This window comes from Oculina patagonica, chromosome 10 (genome assembly GCF_052425735.1).
Source record: "Oculina patagonica isolate OP01 chromosome 10, crgOcupat, whole genome shotgun sequence".
NCBI classification, from domain to species: domain Eukaryota; kingdom Metazoa; phylum Cnidaria; class Anthozoa; order Scleractinia; family Oculinidae; genus Oculina; species Oculina patagonica.
In genome coordinates, this window is record NC_135767.1 from 1,363,042 (window position 1) to 1,381,773 (window position 18,732).

The 18,732-nt window shown below is 39.4% G+C and overlaps 1 protein-coding gene across 1 annotated transcript in view; it reads right to left on the minus strand.

Annotated features, from left to right (window-relative positions):
• Nucleotides 1–271: 271 nt before the first annotated feature.
• The window catches only part of LOC144667141 (calcium-dependent secretion activator 1-like), a 40,855-nt gene continuing 22,394 nt past the window's right edge, over nucleotides 272–18,732 (minus strand). The window contains exons 8-27 of the mRNA XM_078528530.1: nucleotides 16,560–16,699; nucleotides 16,029–16,095; nucleotides 15,502–15,610; nucleotides 14,828–15,037; nucleotides 14,096–14,232; nucleotides 12,710–12,897; nucleotides 11,039–11,140; nucleotides 10,745–10,808; nucleotides 10,473–10,596; nucleotides 9,612–9,718; nucleotides 8,935–9,091; nucleotides 7,595–7,736; nucleotides 3,990–4,145; nucleotides 3,502–3,613; nucleotides 2,954–2,995; nucleotides 2,574–2,648; nucleotides 2,275–2,358; nucleotides 1,749–1,856; nucleotides 1,557–1,661; nucleotides 272–582 (exon numbers count right to left, since the gene is read on the minus strand). Coding sequence (XP_078384656.1) covers nucleotides 355–582; nucleotides 1,557–1,661; nucleotides 1,749–1,856; nucleotides 2,275–2,358; nucleotides 2,574–2,648; nucleotides 2,954–2,995; nucleotides 3,502–3,613; nucleotides 3,990–4,145; nucleotides 7,595–7,736; nucleotides 8,935–9,091; nucleotides 9,612–9,718; nucleotides 10,473–10,596; nucleotides 10,745–10,808; nucleotides 11,039–11,140; nucleotides 12,710–12,897; nucleotides 14,096–14,232; nucleotides 14,828–15,037; nucleotides 15,502–15,610; nucleotides 16,029–16,095; nucleotides 16,560–16,699 — 2,457 coding nt within the window. The 3' untranslated portion in view covers nucleotides 272–354. The remainder of the gene's footprint in view (nucleotides 583–1,556; nucleotides 1,662–1,748; nucleotides 1,857–2,274; nucleotides 2,359–2,573; nucleotides 2,649–2,953; nucleotides 2,996–3,501; nucleotides 3,614–3,989; nucleotides 4,146–7,594; nucleotides 7,737–8,934; nucleotides 9,092–9,611; nucleotides 9,719–10,472; nucleotides 10,597–10,744; nucleotides 10,809–11,038; nucleotides 11,141–12,709; nucleotides 12,898–14,095; nucleotides 14,233–14,827; nucleotides 15,038–15,501; nucleotides 15,611–16,028; nucleotides 16,096–16,559; nucleotides 16,700–18,732) is intronic.

Here is an 18,732-nt window from a genome sequence, read left to right on the forward strand (position 1 = left end):
CTTCTCTTACTTACGTAATTTACTTTTTCAGTTCAGAAGCTAATTAACTATCTTTGACAGCTCAAAGCTTCTAGTTACAAAGAATAATTTAATTTGCAGTTGGAATATACACTAGTTTTCTAATTGCTATTTTTTTGGCCGATAGATATTTGACTCTGCATGTTAAACTATTCCTATAAATTCTTATCATTATTTTACTAGAGGCAATAGTAATGTATAAATTATTATTAGCTTAATTTACTTATATTAAATTACATAATTATCAAAAGTAAATATTGAATTTTACGCTTTACGGCATTCTCCCGCCATTTCTAACTTGCGCGCGCATGTAATCTTAATCGGAAACAAACAATCCTAGTTTCCAGTCTCTAGTCTAACAAACGCCTCTTCATCGCTCGACTCAGTCTCCTCGTCATCGTCGTCCCCGTCCCCTCCAGGGTAAGTTTGATCCTCAGTGGCGTAGATACTCTGGCCCTTGTGCATGGCGTCCTCCACTCGGAGCCGTGAGAACACAGTGTTGTACGTTCGGTTGTAGATAACACGGCTTGACGACAGGTCTTCACTCACGAACTGCGGGAGCTCCTAGGGAATTAATTAGAGTTATTCAAATGCTACATCCCGAAGCCAAACAAGTTATCAATTAGAATCCTTGACCTCTCCGTGAATTTGACCGACCCTGCTATAAGGATGTTGCTAAGCAACGGGACGTCATTATTCATGGCGCAACTGATAAAGTTTTGTCCTGAAAGTCTGTCACAATCGGCCTCGACTTCAACCATCTCGATTCTTTACGGACTGTAAGTCTGGTTGACACATGGTACGCCGGCAAATGCAAGCGACGTTCACACGTAGAATGAAAACGCAAACGCAAGGAAAGTAAGATAGGCAGACGCAGTTGGTCTTTTTCAAGATGGCAGACAAGTCACGCTTTGCAACTGAAATCAAATTAACGCTAATCCTAGATTAGCTTAATCGTGCTTTGAGCATTTCGGCCGATAAGATGAGTTAACACACTGTGACATAGTTCCTCTAATATAGTCCAATAAAGTTAGTACAGTAGTGAAAAGAGTTGCGTGACAACCTGAGATACATGTAACGATTGCAAAATAATAATGATAATAATAATAATAATAATAATAATAATAATAATAATAATAATAATATACACAAGTTATAATATCATAATTTGAGGTGAATTATTTATAAATAATAATAATAATAATAATAATAATAATAATAATTTTTTTAAAAAAAATTAATGACAAATAATTTTATTTCTCTATTTCTAAAATATTTACAATGGCTAAAAATACATTATTTAACGAGGACTTTATTTAACGAGGGTAACATAGTTTACTGGAGGCCCAGTAGTTTACAATAGGGCCCTCCCTAATTAACTACATATTAATAATTAATTAATATGTAGTTATGTAGGGGGCTTATGCTTATGTATTAACTAATTAATTACTAATTAAGGACACATCACTCGATAAATTACTTATTAGGTCTAAAAAAAACGACGAGTGACTGAACTGTTGTGTGACACACAGACTTACCGCTGCGAGCGTGAGTAGAGTCTGCACCTGGTACTGGTGTAACGCCATACTCATTCTGTCTGATAGCCAATCACATATCTTCGTTATTATCGATGTGTACCAGTCCTAAAACCAGAAAGTTTTGTTTGAGAATTTCAACAAACAAGACAGTTTAGTTCATAAAAGCAACACAAAGACTCATGCAAACTGTACCTTTATGAGCTGTTTCTTCATTTTCTCGTCATTAAGATGAGCTCTGAATCGTTCCAAGTTTAGCTTGACGAATTTCAAGTAGGATTCTTCAAGCTCTGTTCCTGGATTCTGTGATCAAAATTAAACCAGACTATCTTGAAAAGATGAAAAAACTGAAACTAAACGACCACACAGTCCTTTGCACAAATTCATTCAAATGGTGCTCTTGCCTATTCCTTTTGCACAAAATTTCCATCGAATACCCTCAATCCCTCAACTACCCCCCTCCCCTTCCAGTGCTTCCATACCAAGTCATTAGCTGAACTAAAAACAGCAAAACAAAGCTGGCCCGGTAGTTCATAAAAGTGCACGGGAGTCACAACAGAATATATGAACAATTCACTTTTACACACTGTATGATTCTATGGGTAGGGGTGGGGGGGGGGGGGGCTCATTTATTTTTAAGACATTTTGAGAAAACTAATAAGGCGACAGGGAGGGGGGGGGGGGCGTATTTGTCTATATAGCTTTTAAGGTAAGTACGTACCCTGAGAGAAAACATCGGAGCAAGAATGAATCCTTGGTCGTAGCGAGCCACCTTTGACAGCAGCGACTCTAAAACAGTGTTCAGCTACAAGACAAAATAGGTAAAATAGGTAAGGCTTACATGTGTTAAGTTATAAGATAAAGAACGATTTATTTTTAAACCTGCATGGTCAAGCAGACAACTGAAGAGAGTAAGGGTATGATGTGCCACGAAATTCTCAAAACTAACATAAAAGAAATCGTCTGGTGACAAGTGGGGAGAATATGTATTTCAAGCTTATAATTGACTTGATAACAAACCTTAGCGATGAACGTTGAAAACATCTCTTGGATAACATCTTTTAGAAAGATGTAAACATCTGAGTGGTACCGATACTGCAAAGGACAGGAAGAGTGAACATAATATTCAACACTTCTGCATGGTCTCTACTCTTTTAACTATCGTAAAGAGTGCGAAAACTTTAAAAGAGCTTTTTTTTTTAAAAAAAAAACGTTTTTCTTAATGGTTTTAGTTATTTTAATGTCCCTGTACAAAGTTCCAACATTTTTTTAAAGCTGTCTCGTTAAACATGGCTTTAAAGTCTGAGACATAGTAAAACAGAGTTTACTCGGGCTTAATTGTCCATGCGTTTTACGGTTCATGCCAAGGCGGTAAAGACAAGACAATTCATTTTATTTACCTCTGAATTCTCGGACTCCTCTCTGGCACAAAGAAATCTTGACTGTATAAATAAAGAAAGAAAACGAACAGTTAGTCTCGTCACGCATTCTTACGCACCTCGCACTCACGTTAGAAAGGTAAGATTGTGTGACAAAGCCAAAAAGGTCGTCGTCACGCATTCTTACGCACCTTGCGGTCATGTTAGAAAGGTAAGATTGTGTGACAAAACCAAAAAGGTCGTCGTCACGCATTCTTACGCACCTCGCGGTCATGATAGAAAGGTAAGATTGTGTGACAAAACCAAAAAGGTCGACGTCACGCATTTTTACGCACCTCGCAGTCACGCTAAAAAGGTGATATTGTGTGACAAAACCAAAAAGGTCGTCCAATCGACCACTACCTCTATTCTTTGTGTGTGTCGATGGTGTCAAATGATGCTTCAACAAAGTACGAAAACGAAGTAGAAAGACTTTTGAAAAAAACAACTGCAGAGAAAATGGTTAACAAACAAATTATGCGATACTGCACAAGTTAAGATCTCATACAAAAACCTCACACACCACTCACCTGTTTCTTGGCCTGTATGACGACATTCATCATGACGCAAACAGTCCTGGGTACGACTAGTTCCAGGCTAAAACGGGTTTGCTTCAGCCAACTTTCAAACGAGGCCTTGGTTCTGGCAGAAATGGAACAACATTTTGCGTTAAATTAAATTCCGGGCCGGCACAAAAAGACATTGCCACTTCAGTTTGTGAAGTTCGCTGCGAACCAATTTACCGTTTCCTTGAGAGACTGAACGCAATGTCTACTACAAATTAAAACTATCTACGGTTTGAGTTAATCCAGCATCACATTTTCCCAATCAGGAAACATGTCTATACCCCAACAAAAAAATTTGTATGTTGATGATAGAACTTAACACTTACACAGTGCGTCCGAAAATGAACCCAACTGCGGTTAGGGTTGATACATTATCAAATTCCCCCAACTCGTATCTTATGGCATGTATGGAGACCAGTAAGGAGAAATCATTTGTTGATATCAGTGTTTACCTTTTCACACAGGACTGAACCATATCTGAAGCCATCAACTTGAGTCTCTTCATGAGATGAGACGCTAAAACCTCATCAGGCCAGTTGAGTTCAGCTATGAACTGCTGTAACACAGTCAGTTTCCAGAAAAGGTCCTCTGATGCACGGCAACCTTCTCTGCAATCAAGAAATAAGAATCAAAGGCTCTTCGAGCAACCTCATGGTAATTCGATGAATGAAGTGCCGACCTCCGCATTTTTTCTAAATAAGTGTCCAATAAAGTAAAGCAATCTCACTTTGCTTTATTTTTCCACGTGAGTTGCGTCATTGATGGCTCGTGCTCGCAGGGGTCGTAGCGCTTTTCAGTTTTCACAACCAAAATATTTACCGGTTAGTGTATTACCTTTGATCCTTTTAAGCATTAAGTAAATTTGTTTTGTGAATATGTTTACTTTTCTGTCAGCACGTATAGCGTTATTTTTGAGCAGCGGAAAAAAATTGAGAGAAAAGATACGCCCGAGCACTTCGTGTATCTGCTCGACTCAAAAAGATGAAAAACGGATGACGTGACACGAGGTGACGTGACGCGAAACAAAAACGTGCCGTGGATGTTGTGTTGACTAAAACACGTCACAAGGCGAGCGTAATAATTTTTTATAACAGTTTAAGCGTAACTATATGTAGTTCATAGGTGCTATCAGTAATGTCACAATCTCACTTAATTTGCCTTCGAATGTTTTCTTGCGTGGATGGGTCATTGATAGTTTTTTTCTTCAAATAAGCGTTCAATAATGTAACACAATCTCACTTTATTTCCCTGTGAATGTTTTATTTTTCCATGGGAATTGCATCATTGATGGTTCGTGCTCTCAGGCTTCGTAGCGCGAATTCCGTATTTTATCACAAAAATATTTAAGTGTAACCTTTGATCCTTTTTAGCATTACCGTATTTACTCGAATAAGCGCCGCCCCCGAATAAGCGCCGCCCTCGAATAAGCGCCGCATTTGGGACAAAAAAGTTTATAAGCGCCGCCCTCGATTAAGCGCCGCAGTCCCGATGCGGCGCTTATTCGAGGAATTCCGTTTAACTAAAAGCAGCACTACAAAGCAACTCTAAAACAATCTTGGGCATTTCTTTCCATCAAAAGCGGTGTTTTAAAGTTCAAAGTGATAGTTTTTCCGCTCGCCCATTAGTTTTTCTATCCAACATTCTTAAAATACGTAATTCTGTAAATGTTGTGAAGGCCGCGAACTTTGCCAGGAAAGCTAGCGCCACTTCTCTCTTCAGCAAGAGACGAATATTGACAATCAAAAGACGCTATTTTCAATTACTATAAAGGATTAGATTCTTTGTGGCGTCCAAATTTTAAATAAGCGCCGCCCTCAAATAAGCGCCGCACTTGAGGGGCAAAAAATTTGATAAGCGCCGCGGCGCTTATTCGAGTAAATACGGTAAGTAAATTTGTTTTGTGAATATTTTTACTTTTCTGCCAGCACGTATAGCGTTATTTTTAGCAGCGAATAAAATTTGAGAGAAAGATGCGCGTTTCTGCACGACTCAAAAAGATCAAGAACGGATGACGTGACACGAAGATGATGTGACGCGAAACAAAAACGTGCATGAATGTTGTGTTCACTAAAACGCGTCTTTGAATGTTTTCTTACGTGAATGGGTCTTTGATAGCCTATGCTCTGAGGCTTCGTTGAGCGAATTCTATTCTCTTTTATCACCAGAGGATAAGTGTAAGGGAAGGTACGTTTTTTATTGGGGGGGGTGGGCCGGGGCCTCAGAGGGGAGGGTCATCAGTAAAATTTTTACAAATTGGGGAGGGCCAAACCTGTTTTTTTCACAGGAGGGGGAGGGTTACACTTTGTTTCGGCATGGAAAAATAAATTAACAAGAAATAAAACATAAACAACGGCAACAAACATAACACATGGACAACGCATGGTTTGAAAAAAGACCCTAAAATGTCTTTTTTCGTTTCACAATACTTTCATTATCCTTCAGTTCGTGAAACAGACCGCCATTTTGTTTTCAAAGCATGTGCTTTCCCTTGCATAAATAAGTTTTTCAAAAATGGAAAGTAGTGCCCAATTTTTCCAAAAGGAAGATAGTTCATTTTGTTTGGCCGGTTTCCAGCCATCAGTGATGGAATGGGATATTTTCTGCTTGGCCAGAAAACTGGCCGTCTCGTTGTTCATGATTTACCACTATCGGCTAGAATCAAATATATGAAAAACATTTAAGAGTACTTACGTATTCTAGCTGAATAAAATGACAATGTATGGTTCTGTCGAAATAACCTAATTCTTCCTCCAGAATGCAGGAAATTCACTCTTAGAGGCCCAAATTTTAAAATTTTCTCGGGGGAGCATGCCCCCGAACCCCCCTAGAAGGTTGAGCCTTCGCAGCTGTACTCCCTTCTCCGTCTACTCCAAAATTTTTGCCATCTGCTCTGATTCTTATTAAAAACCCTGTAATAGCTGCTTTGTGTGCAGATGGAGCGACCAGAAGGTATTTAGGTCAGCAACACTTTCGGTTATTTTTGTTTCCAAGGAACCGCTGAGTAGTTGGGGGGAGGGTCACATGTTTTTGTGTGGGTGTTTGTGAAGGGTCATGCATCAAAACATTCTAGGAAGGGGGAGGGCCACAAATTTTTTCCCAAAAAAATTCTAAAATACCCCGGCCCACCCCCCCTAATAAAAAACGTACCTTCCCTAAGTGATCCTCTTTCGATTTGTTTTGTGAAATTCAATTTAGTTCCCTGAAAGAGAGAGACCCTGGAACGAGGTTGAAGAATAATTTGTTTCTGATTGACATGTGCTGAATGCGTTTAAAGGACCTTTCTGTCAGCACGTTTCTCGTTTAATGATGAATTAATTGCGGTTTGATATCAGAATCCAGTGAGTGAGTGAGTGTTCGAGTGAGAAAATGCGGCCCATAACATAACCTCATTACCATTCGGTAATAAAATGTCAGCCGTGGGCACACAATGTAATATTTCGCAAAACGACGCGCAACAATTTCAACTACCGGCAACATTTCACGCAATGGCGTGGCACAACTATCAGCTGTTCGTATGGTGTGATCGTCTGGGTGAGAGCTGTACTGAAAACTACTGGAGATTCGTCAACCTGGGTGGAAGTCATCTTCCGAGTCAAGTGAAAAATTGTTGTCAGTCGATGATGATTTTTATAAGTCTGGCCCGTTGAAACTGATTGGTTAGTTTAGCCATGATGCTATTGGCTGTAAGTCTCGTCTAAAGTTTGTCAAAGGTAATTGGTCTGTTTTCAGCCCTTTGACTATCCAATCTCTAATTCACCACACAGTTGCAGTTTATTTTTCAAAGATTCTCGTTCCGACTACTGTCGCCATTTTAATTACATCACAACTTGTTGGGTGGGTCAGTAAAGTTACACGACGGTTGCAGAACGTAGCCGCGTCGAATGAAACTGTTACACGCAATGTCGCACTGTTTCCAGGCCTTTACCGTCGTTAAACCTTTGCTACCTACTACCCCTCCCGTCCCAAAGAACATACATACGCCCATCTTGCCGTGCTTTCATTGTTGTCTTACACCACAGAGGTACCGGCATATAGTTAGGACTCAATTAACGCTTACCTCACTGGACTCCAGTTCTCTTTTTGAAATCCCTTATGAAGTGACTGTGCAATCGAGGACTCCATTAGGTCAATATATCGAATAACGAGGGGCGCGAACACATCTCGTAAATGGGCGTGGAATTTCCCACGATTGAGGTTGGCTAAAACATAAAAAACAAAAACAAAGAAGTGAAACACACGGCGGTAAGTAATTCTTGGACTTACTCTCGAGGTTGCTCTGTTATCTAAAAGTTACAGAGGTGCCCGTCCCCATCTAAAACTGTTGATATGCCCAATTGTTTACCTGTTCATTCGTGAGTGACAGGCTATAACGAGTTCGCTAAAACATTTTAGAACTAAGAAGAAGAGATACAGCAGACCTCGAGGCCATTTAGCCTGTACCAGGCTCTCGGTAGATGCAGGAGAGCGAAAAACGCAGGGGGGGGGGGGAGGGGAATGAGGGGGAACGGAGGCGTGAATGGGGGAGGAAGGTGCGCTCTCCTCCAACTACCGAGAGCCTGGAAGAGGCTAGAGGCCATGCCGATCGCACGTACACATCTTACATGAAAAGTTCAGTTTTATTTGGCATTGAAGTTTCCTTAATTTCGAACCGGAATATCAGAACCTTTTTGCTTACATACATACATACATACATACATACATAGCTTTTTGTTAAGGCAGGTTGTAGGGCAACCATAAAAGCTGGTGTGGACCTGCCATTAAATAATACACTAACTAAACATATAACTATTAATGAAAAAGAAATATAAAAAAAGAATTAAAAATATATGAAGTCAGAATCCTTGGAATTAATCCTCTTAGAGTGAAAGTAATTTGAATTGCTTTGGTTTTGTTATACTACGCTATGTGATTGTGTTTGAAAACCTGCACAACGTGTTCAACCAATCAGATAAAAACTAAAACCAAACGCGACTTGATCACTCGCGCTTTCCTCCGCTTGTTGCCGTCTACGTGCATTTGCTTCGAGCTCTTACTGGTTCATTCTGTTGCTTATGTTTGCTTTGGTTTTATTTTTACAACACAATAGAGCCCCGCTCTAAATAAAAATAAATAAAAAATAAATAAATGGGAATTTGTAGTGGCACTTCCACAGGGTGGCTCTTCGTCCACTGTTCCAGATCAAATTGGAATTTAGCAGTGTTGATTTTTGTGGAGGGAGGAAAACCGGAGAACCGGAGAAAAACCCTTGGAGCGAGGACGAGAACCAACGACAAACTCACACACATATGATTCCGGGTCCGGGAATCGAACCCGGGCCACATTGGTGGGAGGCGAGCGCTCTCACCACTGCGCCATCCCCGCTCCCCAAAAAGTAGAAACAGCACCTTTGTTACTCACGATCATTTGAGAGGTAATCATTTAACAGCTGGAACAACTGAAAACTTTCCCATGTATCAGGAGGCTGGGTAGCCAGGGTCGCATCCATGTCAACAGTGAATAGAGACCAGAAGATTTCTTGATGTTCAACCATCAGATCGGACACCCAGGCTAGTGCCTAAACAGACACATAGACAAAAGCTCAGCTAAAAAAGGGTTTGTATAGACTGTACAGAGAACCCTAGGGTGTGACCATTCAAATGAAAGCTATTTAGCAGTACTTTCATGTGGTACTGTTAAGTGTGTTGTTCACGTTGGCTCTAATTTTAAAGGCTGTAGATGAAGCCCTAGTGTGTGACCATCTGAAAGACGCAATTGCGCAGTTCTATTACATAGTACTACATTTATTTATATGCTGTACAAGGTAGTTTTAATTTTTAGGCCTATAAAGGATTCTGCATTGCATGACCATTCATTTACTGGGGAGTACTTTCACGTGGTACTGTTTATTATTATTATGTACAAGGTGGTCTTAGCTTTTCAGTCTGACGATGAAAAATTTGTATGACTGATTTAAATGAAAGTTATTGATTAACTGAGTAACACCTTTGTGTAGTGCTATTTCGGAGAATTAATTTTGGCGATGTTTTCAATTTTGTGCTTGTGCACTCCCTGCCACAGAAGTGATTTTGTCGTACCTCAGCATGATGTTCTTCATTCTGATGCAGTAAATCAATGCACAGTTCCGCAAGGTGCATGATGTCATTCAGTTTGGTCTCAGGTGAAACCTCATCCCCAGAGGACTCTAGTGAGTAAACATTCAACAGGGTTATTCACTCTAGCTACACTAGTCTTGTTACTCCATTTTCTCCTTAAAATTTCAATGCATTATTAACATGACAGGAGATGACAACAAGCAAACCATCAACTACGCATATTGATGTATCCCTGATTGTTGAACAAACACAATGTCTTTTTTCTTCTCCCCCTGTTCGATGCTGTTTGAGAGAACCACTAGTCTCCTTCGTAGCCGCAAAGGAGCGTTGTGTGGCGACACCTAAAACGGCTGCGAGGGAGACTAGAGAACTACCTAATCACGAATCATCTATTTCGAGTTAAAGGGGCACTGTCACGAGCTTCACTTCAAAAATTAAGAGCCTAAAGACATATAGAAACCTTTAAATAGTGGACCAGTTTTGTAAAAATTACTATGCCAGTGTACTAAAGCTATAAACAAGTGATATTACTGTGGTGTCACCAGGAACTTTAGATCTCAACTTAAAAAAGTCAGCCTGCCTTTTTTGAGTTCTGCCCTTGTGGCCTGGAAAAACATCTAAAAACTTACAATGGCTCCCCTTTCCCATTAACAACAATTTACTTTACATCATCATCTTGATGTTCTTGGCTCATTTTGTGTATGAGTGAGAGTACTTCGCCAATTTAAGTACTTTTTACTGAGAGCAGAAAACAACATTTATTTGGAAAGGAGGGTAGAGGGACAGGAAGAGGATTGAAGAAACAAACTGCCAATGCTTTCAATGCACCATTAAGTGACTTGCCTTCAATCTTTGCATAAGTTGAGACCCGTGTATAATTGACAAGTGCAGCCTGATGGAGGCAATTTCTTATTTCTTTTCTGAATTCCTCTGGTGGAACTGGTGTGGAAATGTCTTTCATCATAACCTGAAGGGAAGATCAAGATAACAAATGAGGCATGTTACTTATACATGTACTTCATGATACTTGTGAATTTCCAAGGTTTTGTTCAGTACTAAAAGTCTTTCACAGTAATTATAACCACAGCACAAACAATTCACAGTTTGAGGCTTACTCTTTCAAATAATGACAGTGTTGCTTTCAGGGCACCTTCAGGTCTTCCAAAGGGAAAAGAATATCTACAAACAAAAGTTAACAATTAGTGAAAAATAATGCCATTGTGCAATAAATTGACTCTGTTTAGACTAATATTGTTAGTAATTTGATGAGAAACCTTAAAGCTTTCCATCGCTTAAGGTGGTCATCTATTGACCGTTGTCAAACCAAAACCCAAATCCCACGACCTCAGGAAAAGGTGAGCTGGTTGCTAACAAGAATTTTACAGCATTGCAGCATAACAATGTTGTACCTGAAGCGAGTGATTTGATAGGCAAGAAGATTCCAGAGACGTATTTTGATCTCCTCAAACCAGGTTTTCTCATCAACTGTAATGGTTCCTAAGCCATCTGGCCTACAGTAAAAAAACAAAAATTATACAATGAGATAACAGTAAGATAATCATCGATATATCACTGACAAGTCAAGTTACAATTTTTACATTTACAATTTTTTACATTAACAAGTCAAGTGGTTGATGATAGGACAATTGACAGGACAACTCGGATTAATATTAATCGGATTAATATTAATTCTAATGATTATTATAATCCAGTAATAGATTATTACAATCCAGTAATAGATTATTACAATCCAGTAATAGATTATTATAATCTATAAACAAAGAAAAATGTAAAAGGTTTCACACAATCGTAGAAGTGGTCGATGCAAATACACTCAGAGCGGAATACTATAATTAAAGATAGAAACTTCACGGACAGTTACTCAGAGTTTCACGCACGAAGTGATCATCAGACTGTGCCGTTAGATGCGGGTGAAATACAAATTAAACTATGTTCATGGAGGACGGTTGGAACAGAGACAGGATCGTTCCAACCGTCCTCCATGAACGTAGTTTAAATTGTATTTCACCCGCATCTAAAGGCACAGTCTGAAGATCAGTAAAATATAAAGATATCTTTTTAATAAGTGCGTCTGCTGATAACAGTAACTGTTTGAAATTTGTTAAATGAGCTACTAAACAATATTTTAAATAAACGTATCTTTCGATTTGCTGTTATCCTAACATTCTCGGAATTTTATCGGGATTATAATAGAGATTAATATTAATCCGGATTATAAAATTAGTAATAATCTATGGGGGCTGCAGCCCCAGCAGTGCCAAACTTTTTCGGGTAAAATGCTTAGAATTCAGGCAAAGCCAAAAAGTCTAGTCAACATTATGTTCAAAACGAATGACATCAACAGGAAAAGTATTGGAAATATACCGACTTTGTGGTTCAAAAGTTTAAATTTCTCATTCATCTGCTTTTGTTTCCTCTCACTTATTGCTATAATCATGCTCGATTTTTTGCAAATTCTGTGTGACCCCTCAGTTTGATTTAGTTGCAATCAGCTTTTCCATAGCTTGAGCATTTGCGCACTGTGGATTTAGTGCAAGACCTTGAAACAAAGCTGTTATAAATGTGATGAAGCTTATGCTTTCGACTCAAATGTTTCGTTCTCAGGGCTAGCTTAAAACTTTCAAAGATATGTTTTAAAAGCCATTCATCCCTGAATTACTTTCACATGGGGGAAAATAATGTATATTGGATCCCCAAAATTAATTTACTTTTTGTTGAACTAGAGTGAATAAATAAAATAATATTTTGGAAAAAGGATTCTGTGCATTGACACCTTTGGACAACGCCATGAAATTAAGGAACATAAGCAAGCAGGCGAAGTTTGTACACAACTATTTCAATGCATGTTTTATTTTCCATTTTAAATGCATCTTTACTGTTAGGTTATACCAACAGGGTAACTGGAGGGAAGGTGATTGACAGTGCATGATTGACAACAGGATGACTCAACACAGGGTTTTTGACAGGACGATTACTGACAGCAGGATTGTTATACACTGCTATCATTTTTCTAAAAATGTTGTAACAAAAAAAAAAAGCAGCTGAGGATAATTACAGACCTGTTTCCATGCACATGTGATGCACAAAATGCAAAGCTGTAATGTAGCAGGGTTGGGTCGATCATGACACCAGCCTCGGCTCTGTCTAGCAAATCACTGAGGTAACTTAATTGCCGGTTACAACCACGAACTCCATACCGTGCACAATACTCATCAAGCACAAAGATCTGACCTGGAGAGAACCAGCCCTGAAAACAGACAAGTTTTGAATAAATTATTGAAATCCTTTTGTTACAAATAAACCTTTTTCGCTTGGGCGTTTTGTTGCCCCATTACAGACCATGTGATGATTCTCTTGAGAATTCTTGCTTTCAAATTTTCAAATAGTCGTGTGTATATGAATGAATAAATTTTATGTGGATAAAAGGAAAATTCTCTAGAGAACAACACGTGGTCTGTAACAGGAAAACAAGCCGCCCAAGTGAAAAAGGTCTATCATGGCTTGAGCTTGACTAGGATGGATTTTCCTGTAATGCTCAGGGGCTTGCTTCACTTGGTCTGTACCAGAAAGACCTCAGGCAATATTCTCGCAGTATGACCCTCATGCTCCATTGATAAGAAGCAAGTTTAATCATCCTGTTGTGTATGTACAATACCATGTCTAATCATCTGCTTTTAGTTTAAAGGTTTGTAGCTCAACAATATGCATGTCATTTTGAAACATCCAAAAATCCCTTCAGAATGGAGGAGAACTCAAAATAACAAAGTGTACATGTAGGAAAGAACTAAAAACTACTCCAGACAAATTTCATTTTCCATCTACTCTTCTCCAGAAAAATTCCATTTCCATCTAAGTTCCATTTTTTTTCTGGAAAAGCAACTAAATTTCTGATTCAAACTGAGGAGGCAGCGTGGCCAAGTGGTTAGAGCGTCGGACTTGTAATCCGGAGGTCGCGGGTTCAAGTCCCGTTCTGACCACTAGCTGGATTTGTTCTCGGTAGTCCCGAGTTCAACTCCTCGGCTGCGTTTGTAATTAGCCAACTGGTCTGCCTCCTGCCAGTTGGGATTTTTAACCATGTTATGTTTATTTAAAATATTTGTTTCACATTGGCCCTGAAAAACCCCATTGGGGAGTGGTCAATTAAGTTTATTATTATTATTATTATTATTATTATTATTATTATTATTATTATTATTATTAATACCAACTGGCCACTTTAGAAACGAGAAGAAATCTTTGGCACGTCTAATATTGCAGTTGCTTGTGGCTGTTACTGGGGCCAAAACAAAAGATGAAAAGCAATAATGTCCCAAGTAACGGTCAAACAAGAGACTGCAATTTTAGATGTTCCAGATTTCTTCTCATGTCTAATGTGGCAAATGGAACTTGAAAGAGCATTGATCAGAGTTTTAAAACAAGATTAGAAGAATGAATAGTTTTCATACCAAACAGGAATATGAGTCATTTAGCCTGTGAGTCAGGGTCAGGTGCTGAAGCTTTTCAAACAATACATGGTGGTTGAATGTGTTGGGATCCGCTTGAATTAAGTCTTCCAGTCCATGTTTTCTCGCACGGTCGTGATCTAAATAGGATAATAAATGATTTAACACATAAATTAATTATTTAAAACCTTGGACTATTAAACACAAGGCACTGAATTATGACCCTGAAAAAATGACTTGACTCTATTACAGTCAAACTGAATGTTCTTTTGATGGGAACTTTGCATTGTTGTGGCACAATGTTCCAATATTGATTGACAAGTTGCTCATTGCAACTTGCAACTTTCAATTCAAAAGCAACCCTCCAAGTTAAGACCATTTTAGTCGTCATGGCAACTAAAATTTTGGAGCTAGCAACTACATTGAAACCGAACTCACCAGCCTGGCGACTAAAATCGAGAAGAAGGATTGAAAGCGTGAGCTTAAGTTAGCAACTAAAATGATTCACTGGCGACCAAACTTGAGCAGTCGGTGGCCAAATGGCCACTTAGGAAAAAAATAAACTTGGAAGGTTGAAAAGGGTAGTGAGGAGTGCTAATTACAGAGAAGAGGGTGGGGTGCAGGGGGAGGGGGGAGGGATTGACTGAGGTGGGGGAAGTGGGGGGCTATAGTTCAAATCTCTAAGTTCAAATCTTCAATTCAAATCTCAGCCAAAAGCACCAGCTAGCAACTGACCTCCTTGAAGTCTTGTTAGTGTATTATTAGCATGTGGCTGGACACTAACTGCCGACAGGTTTGGTGCGACAGGCTTGTGTGACTGTCCAGTAGCAGTGTACAGTTTGTTAACCCAGATCTGTCTTTCAAGTTCCTCCTCTGTTGCAAATAACACTTGATCACCTTCCTTTACTGCTTTGAAGAAAAATCTTCCACCTTTGTGTTCTTCATCTACAAAAATTAATCACACAATAAATGAATTTGTGAAGTTAGAATTACATCAAATAAAATTACTGACAAACAGAAATGTTTTTATGCAATTTAACTAAGTTAACAAGCATTCAAGAGCAGGTTTTAGCAGTACTAACAGTGGGTTGGGACAGCAATTTGGTGCATGCTCAGGCAAGACATAGTTGTGACTACATTATTGTTTTTAAAATGGGTGCAAGAGTTTGTGGTTCATTGGCTGTTTTGGTCCATTTTCTCCACAGTCTCTTTTTTTTGTCTTCGCCGCCTTCTTCTGCTGGCTGGTCTTAAATGGGGTGGGCTGGCCACCATTGGAGGCCCCTGAGTACCCCCTGATACCCCACATCCATATGAAGCAGGCTTACTTTATCATCTTTGTCCTAGCTGGGACACAAGGCAGTGATCCAAGTGTTAACAATACTTATTGGCTTGTTAATTTAGTGACCTACCATTGACTGCTTCACAATAATCCACAGTATACCCATCCAGCTGCATCATCTCAGTAGGCTCGGCCTGCTTCTCACGGTAACTGCACATGGCAAAGGTATAATGACTCACCTGCGACAAGCAATGGAAGTAGTTAGTATATTGTGTTTCCACGGCTTGCATAGCTCTTCCTCATCAGGCCATCACTAACTCAGTTTCATTAGTAGGAGGAACCTAGGAGTATTGCTACTCCCCCCTACATTTCAGCACTTTTCAAGAACACTATACATAACACTTCAGGGGGGGAGAGAGGTACTGTGAGAGTAAATTAAGGGTCTTACCCAAGAACAGACTTAAAATCACTAGCTTATATAGGCCACTGTACATGTACTAAATGTTGATATGTGACAGTCCTGAAGACAATGGTATTATAATTATACATGTGACTGTTAAAAAAATGTTTTCATGTGTAAATATATGACTGAGTATGAAAATAGGCAGAAGTCAATAACAGGGGCATCCTAGGTTTTCAGAGGCCAAGACAACTCACCTGCACCAGAGCAAAAAAGCGTTTCTTCCACTTTTTCCACACACTCTTCCCCTGGACATAAATCATTCTAAGAATCAAAACAAAAATGATGCATAAGGATAGCAGCAGCTAAACTGTATTAAGGTAATGGTAATTAGAATAAGGCCAAAGGAAATAACCAGCTTAAAAAAACAACAACACCAAATTCTCAAAACTGATATTGAAAAAAAGTCTGGTAGACAGTGAGGAGAATTAATATTTTGCCAAGCTTAAGACTTAAAGGGTTGACCAAAAAACCTGCAGGCAAAGGTGAAAAAAACAAAGAAAACCTGATAGATCATTTCCGAGTTACGCTTTGCCTCTGTTTCAAAACAAGTCTACGTGGGAAACCATTCATATGAAAATGAGTTTCATTTGCATGAAAGTGGACCTGTAGTTGAAATTCATTTTCATTTGAATGGTTTCGCATGTAGACTCGTTTTGAGCAAAGGCAAAGGGTAACTCGGCAATGGCCTTTTTTGCAACTATTACATGCAATATCAGTTCACTTACCCACATTTCTTCAGGTTCACAGGTTTATCCATCTTGACTGCAATTTTTAATTTAATTTTATCACCAGTCCAACCTTTGGGTGTCACAACATCATACAGTTCAGGCAGCTCTGATCCACCAGGTGTCGGCTTAATTATCACCTGTGGGTGAAGGGTAAAGAATAATCAACAAACACAACATACGTTCAATTTCAAATTCTTAAATCTGAGCTGGGGCACAATCCACTGACATTGATCACTGTTGCAAAGCAGGAAATTTTAAGGAAATAAAATTCAACCTTTGTTTTTGGTGATGGCCGACCACAATTTAGTTTTGTCTGACCAAGATGGTGTCTTCGTAGGGCATATGTCCTTTCAAGTGAAAAAAAATATTTGTAGCCCTGCTGTTGATCATACTTAGCATGACCTTGTTTCTCATCACTGGTAACTGGTTCTGTAGTTGGCTTTGCAAGTGCAGAATATTGGGATTTGATTCACTGATTTCCAAATGTGTCCCAAAATTGGATACGATATTTTGGTGGGGTTTTTTCTGCCTCGACTAACTCGACCGGCCAATCAAAGCCTATATAAAAGGGATAAAGGAATACTAGTTTACAAAGAATTATAATAATCTATTACCACCACTCAACTCCGCTACAATCTTCTCCGTTACAATCTTTACTTCACTGCTCTACTCTATTCTACTCTACTCTTCTTTACTTTATACTACTGTACTCTACACCACTCTACTCTACTTCACCTCTACTCTACTCGACTTGACTCGACACTACTCTATACAACTGTACTCTACACCACTCTACTCTACTACACCTCGACTCGACTCGACTCAACCACTACTCTACTCCACCTCTACTATACTCTACTCGACTCAACTCGACTCCACCTCCACTGGACTGGGCTGGACTCGACTCAAATCGACTCTACTCCACTCTACGTTATACTACTGTACTCTACACCACTCTACTCTACTCCACTCTACTATACGCTACTCTTCTCAACTCTACTCCACTCGACACTACCCTACACTACTGTTCTCTACACCACTCTACTCTACTCCACCTCGACTCGACTCGACTCGACACGACTTGTACGGCCGTAAAAGCATAAAGTTTAGAAGGAAAACCGGCGTAGGGCCGTAGAAGTGTACAGTTAAGAATTCAAACTTAGGGCCGTAGAAGTGTAGAGTTAAGAATGAAAACGTAGAGCCGTAGAAGTGTCAAGTTTAGAATGAAAATGTAGAGCCGTAGAAGTGTCAAGTTTAGAATGAAAACGTAGAGCCGTAGAAGGGTAAAGTTAAGAATGAAACCGTAGAGCCGTAAAAGCGTAAAGTTTAGAATGAAAACGTAGGGCCGTAGAAATGTACAGTTAAGAATGAAAACGTAGGGCCGTAAAAGCGTAAAGTTTAGAATGAAAATGTAGGGCCGTAGAAATGTACAGTTTAGAATTAAAACGTAAAGCCGTAGAATTGTAAAGTTTAGAATGAAAACGTAGGGCCATAGAAGTGTACAGTTTAGTCGAGTGGAGTGGAGTGGAGTAGTGTTAAGTGGAGTCGAGTCGAGTCGAGTAGAGCAGAGTCAAGTTGAGTCGAGTCGAGTCGAGTCGAGTACAGTCGAGAAGAGTAGAGTGGAGAAGAGTAGAGTTGAGTCAAGTGAAGTAGAGTCGAGTCGAGTCAAGTAGAGTATATATAGAGTAGAGTAGAGTCGAGTAGAAGGTTATTCAAGTCAGTCGAGTCCAGTAGAGTCGAGTCGAGTCTAGTTGAGTCGAGTAGCCTACAGTAGAGTAAACTCGAATCAAATATAGCAGAGTAGAGTCGAGTCGAGTAGAGCAACGTTCAGAAGAGTAGACTCGAATAAAGTATATTATACTAGAGTAGAGTAGAGTAGAGTAGAGTAGAGTAGAGTAGAGTAGAGTAGAGTAGAGTAGAGTAGAGTAGAGTAGAGTAAAGTAGCGTAATAGTATAGTAGACTCGAATCAAGTATAGTAGACTAGAGCAAAGTAGAGTACAGTACAGTAGAGTACAGTTGAGTCGAGTGGAATAGAGACGAGAACAGTCACATAAGCTTATATAAACGTACAGTAGCGTGGCGGAGACGAATAAAGAAGTGTTGAGAGTAGAGACCAGTCCAATCGACAATCGTTAAGTAGAGACAACTAGAATATTGTTAGTAGAGTAG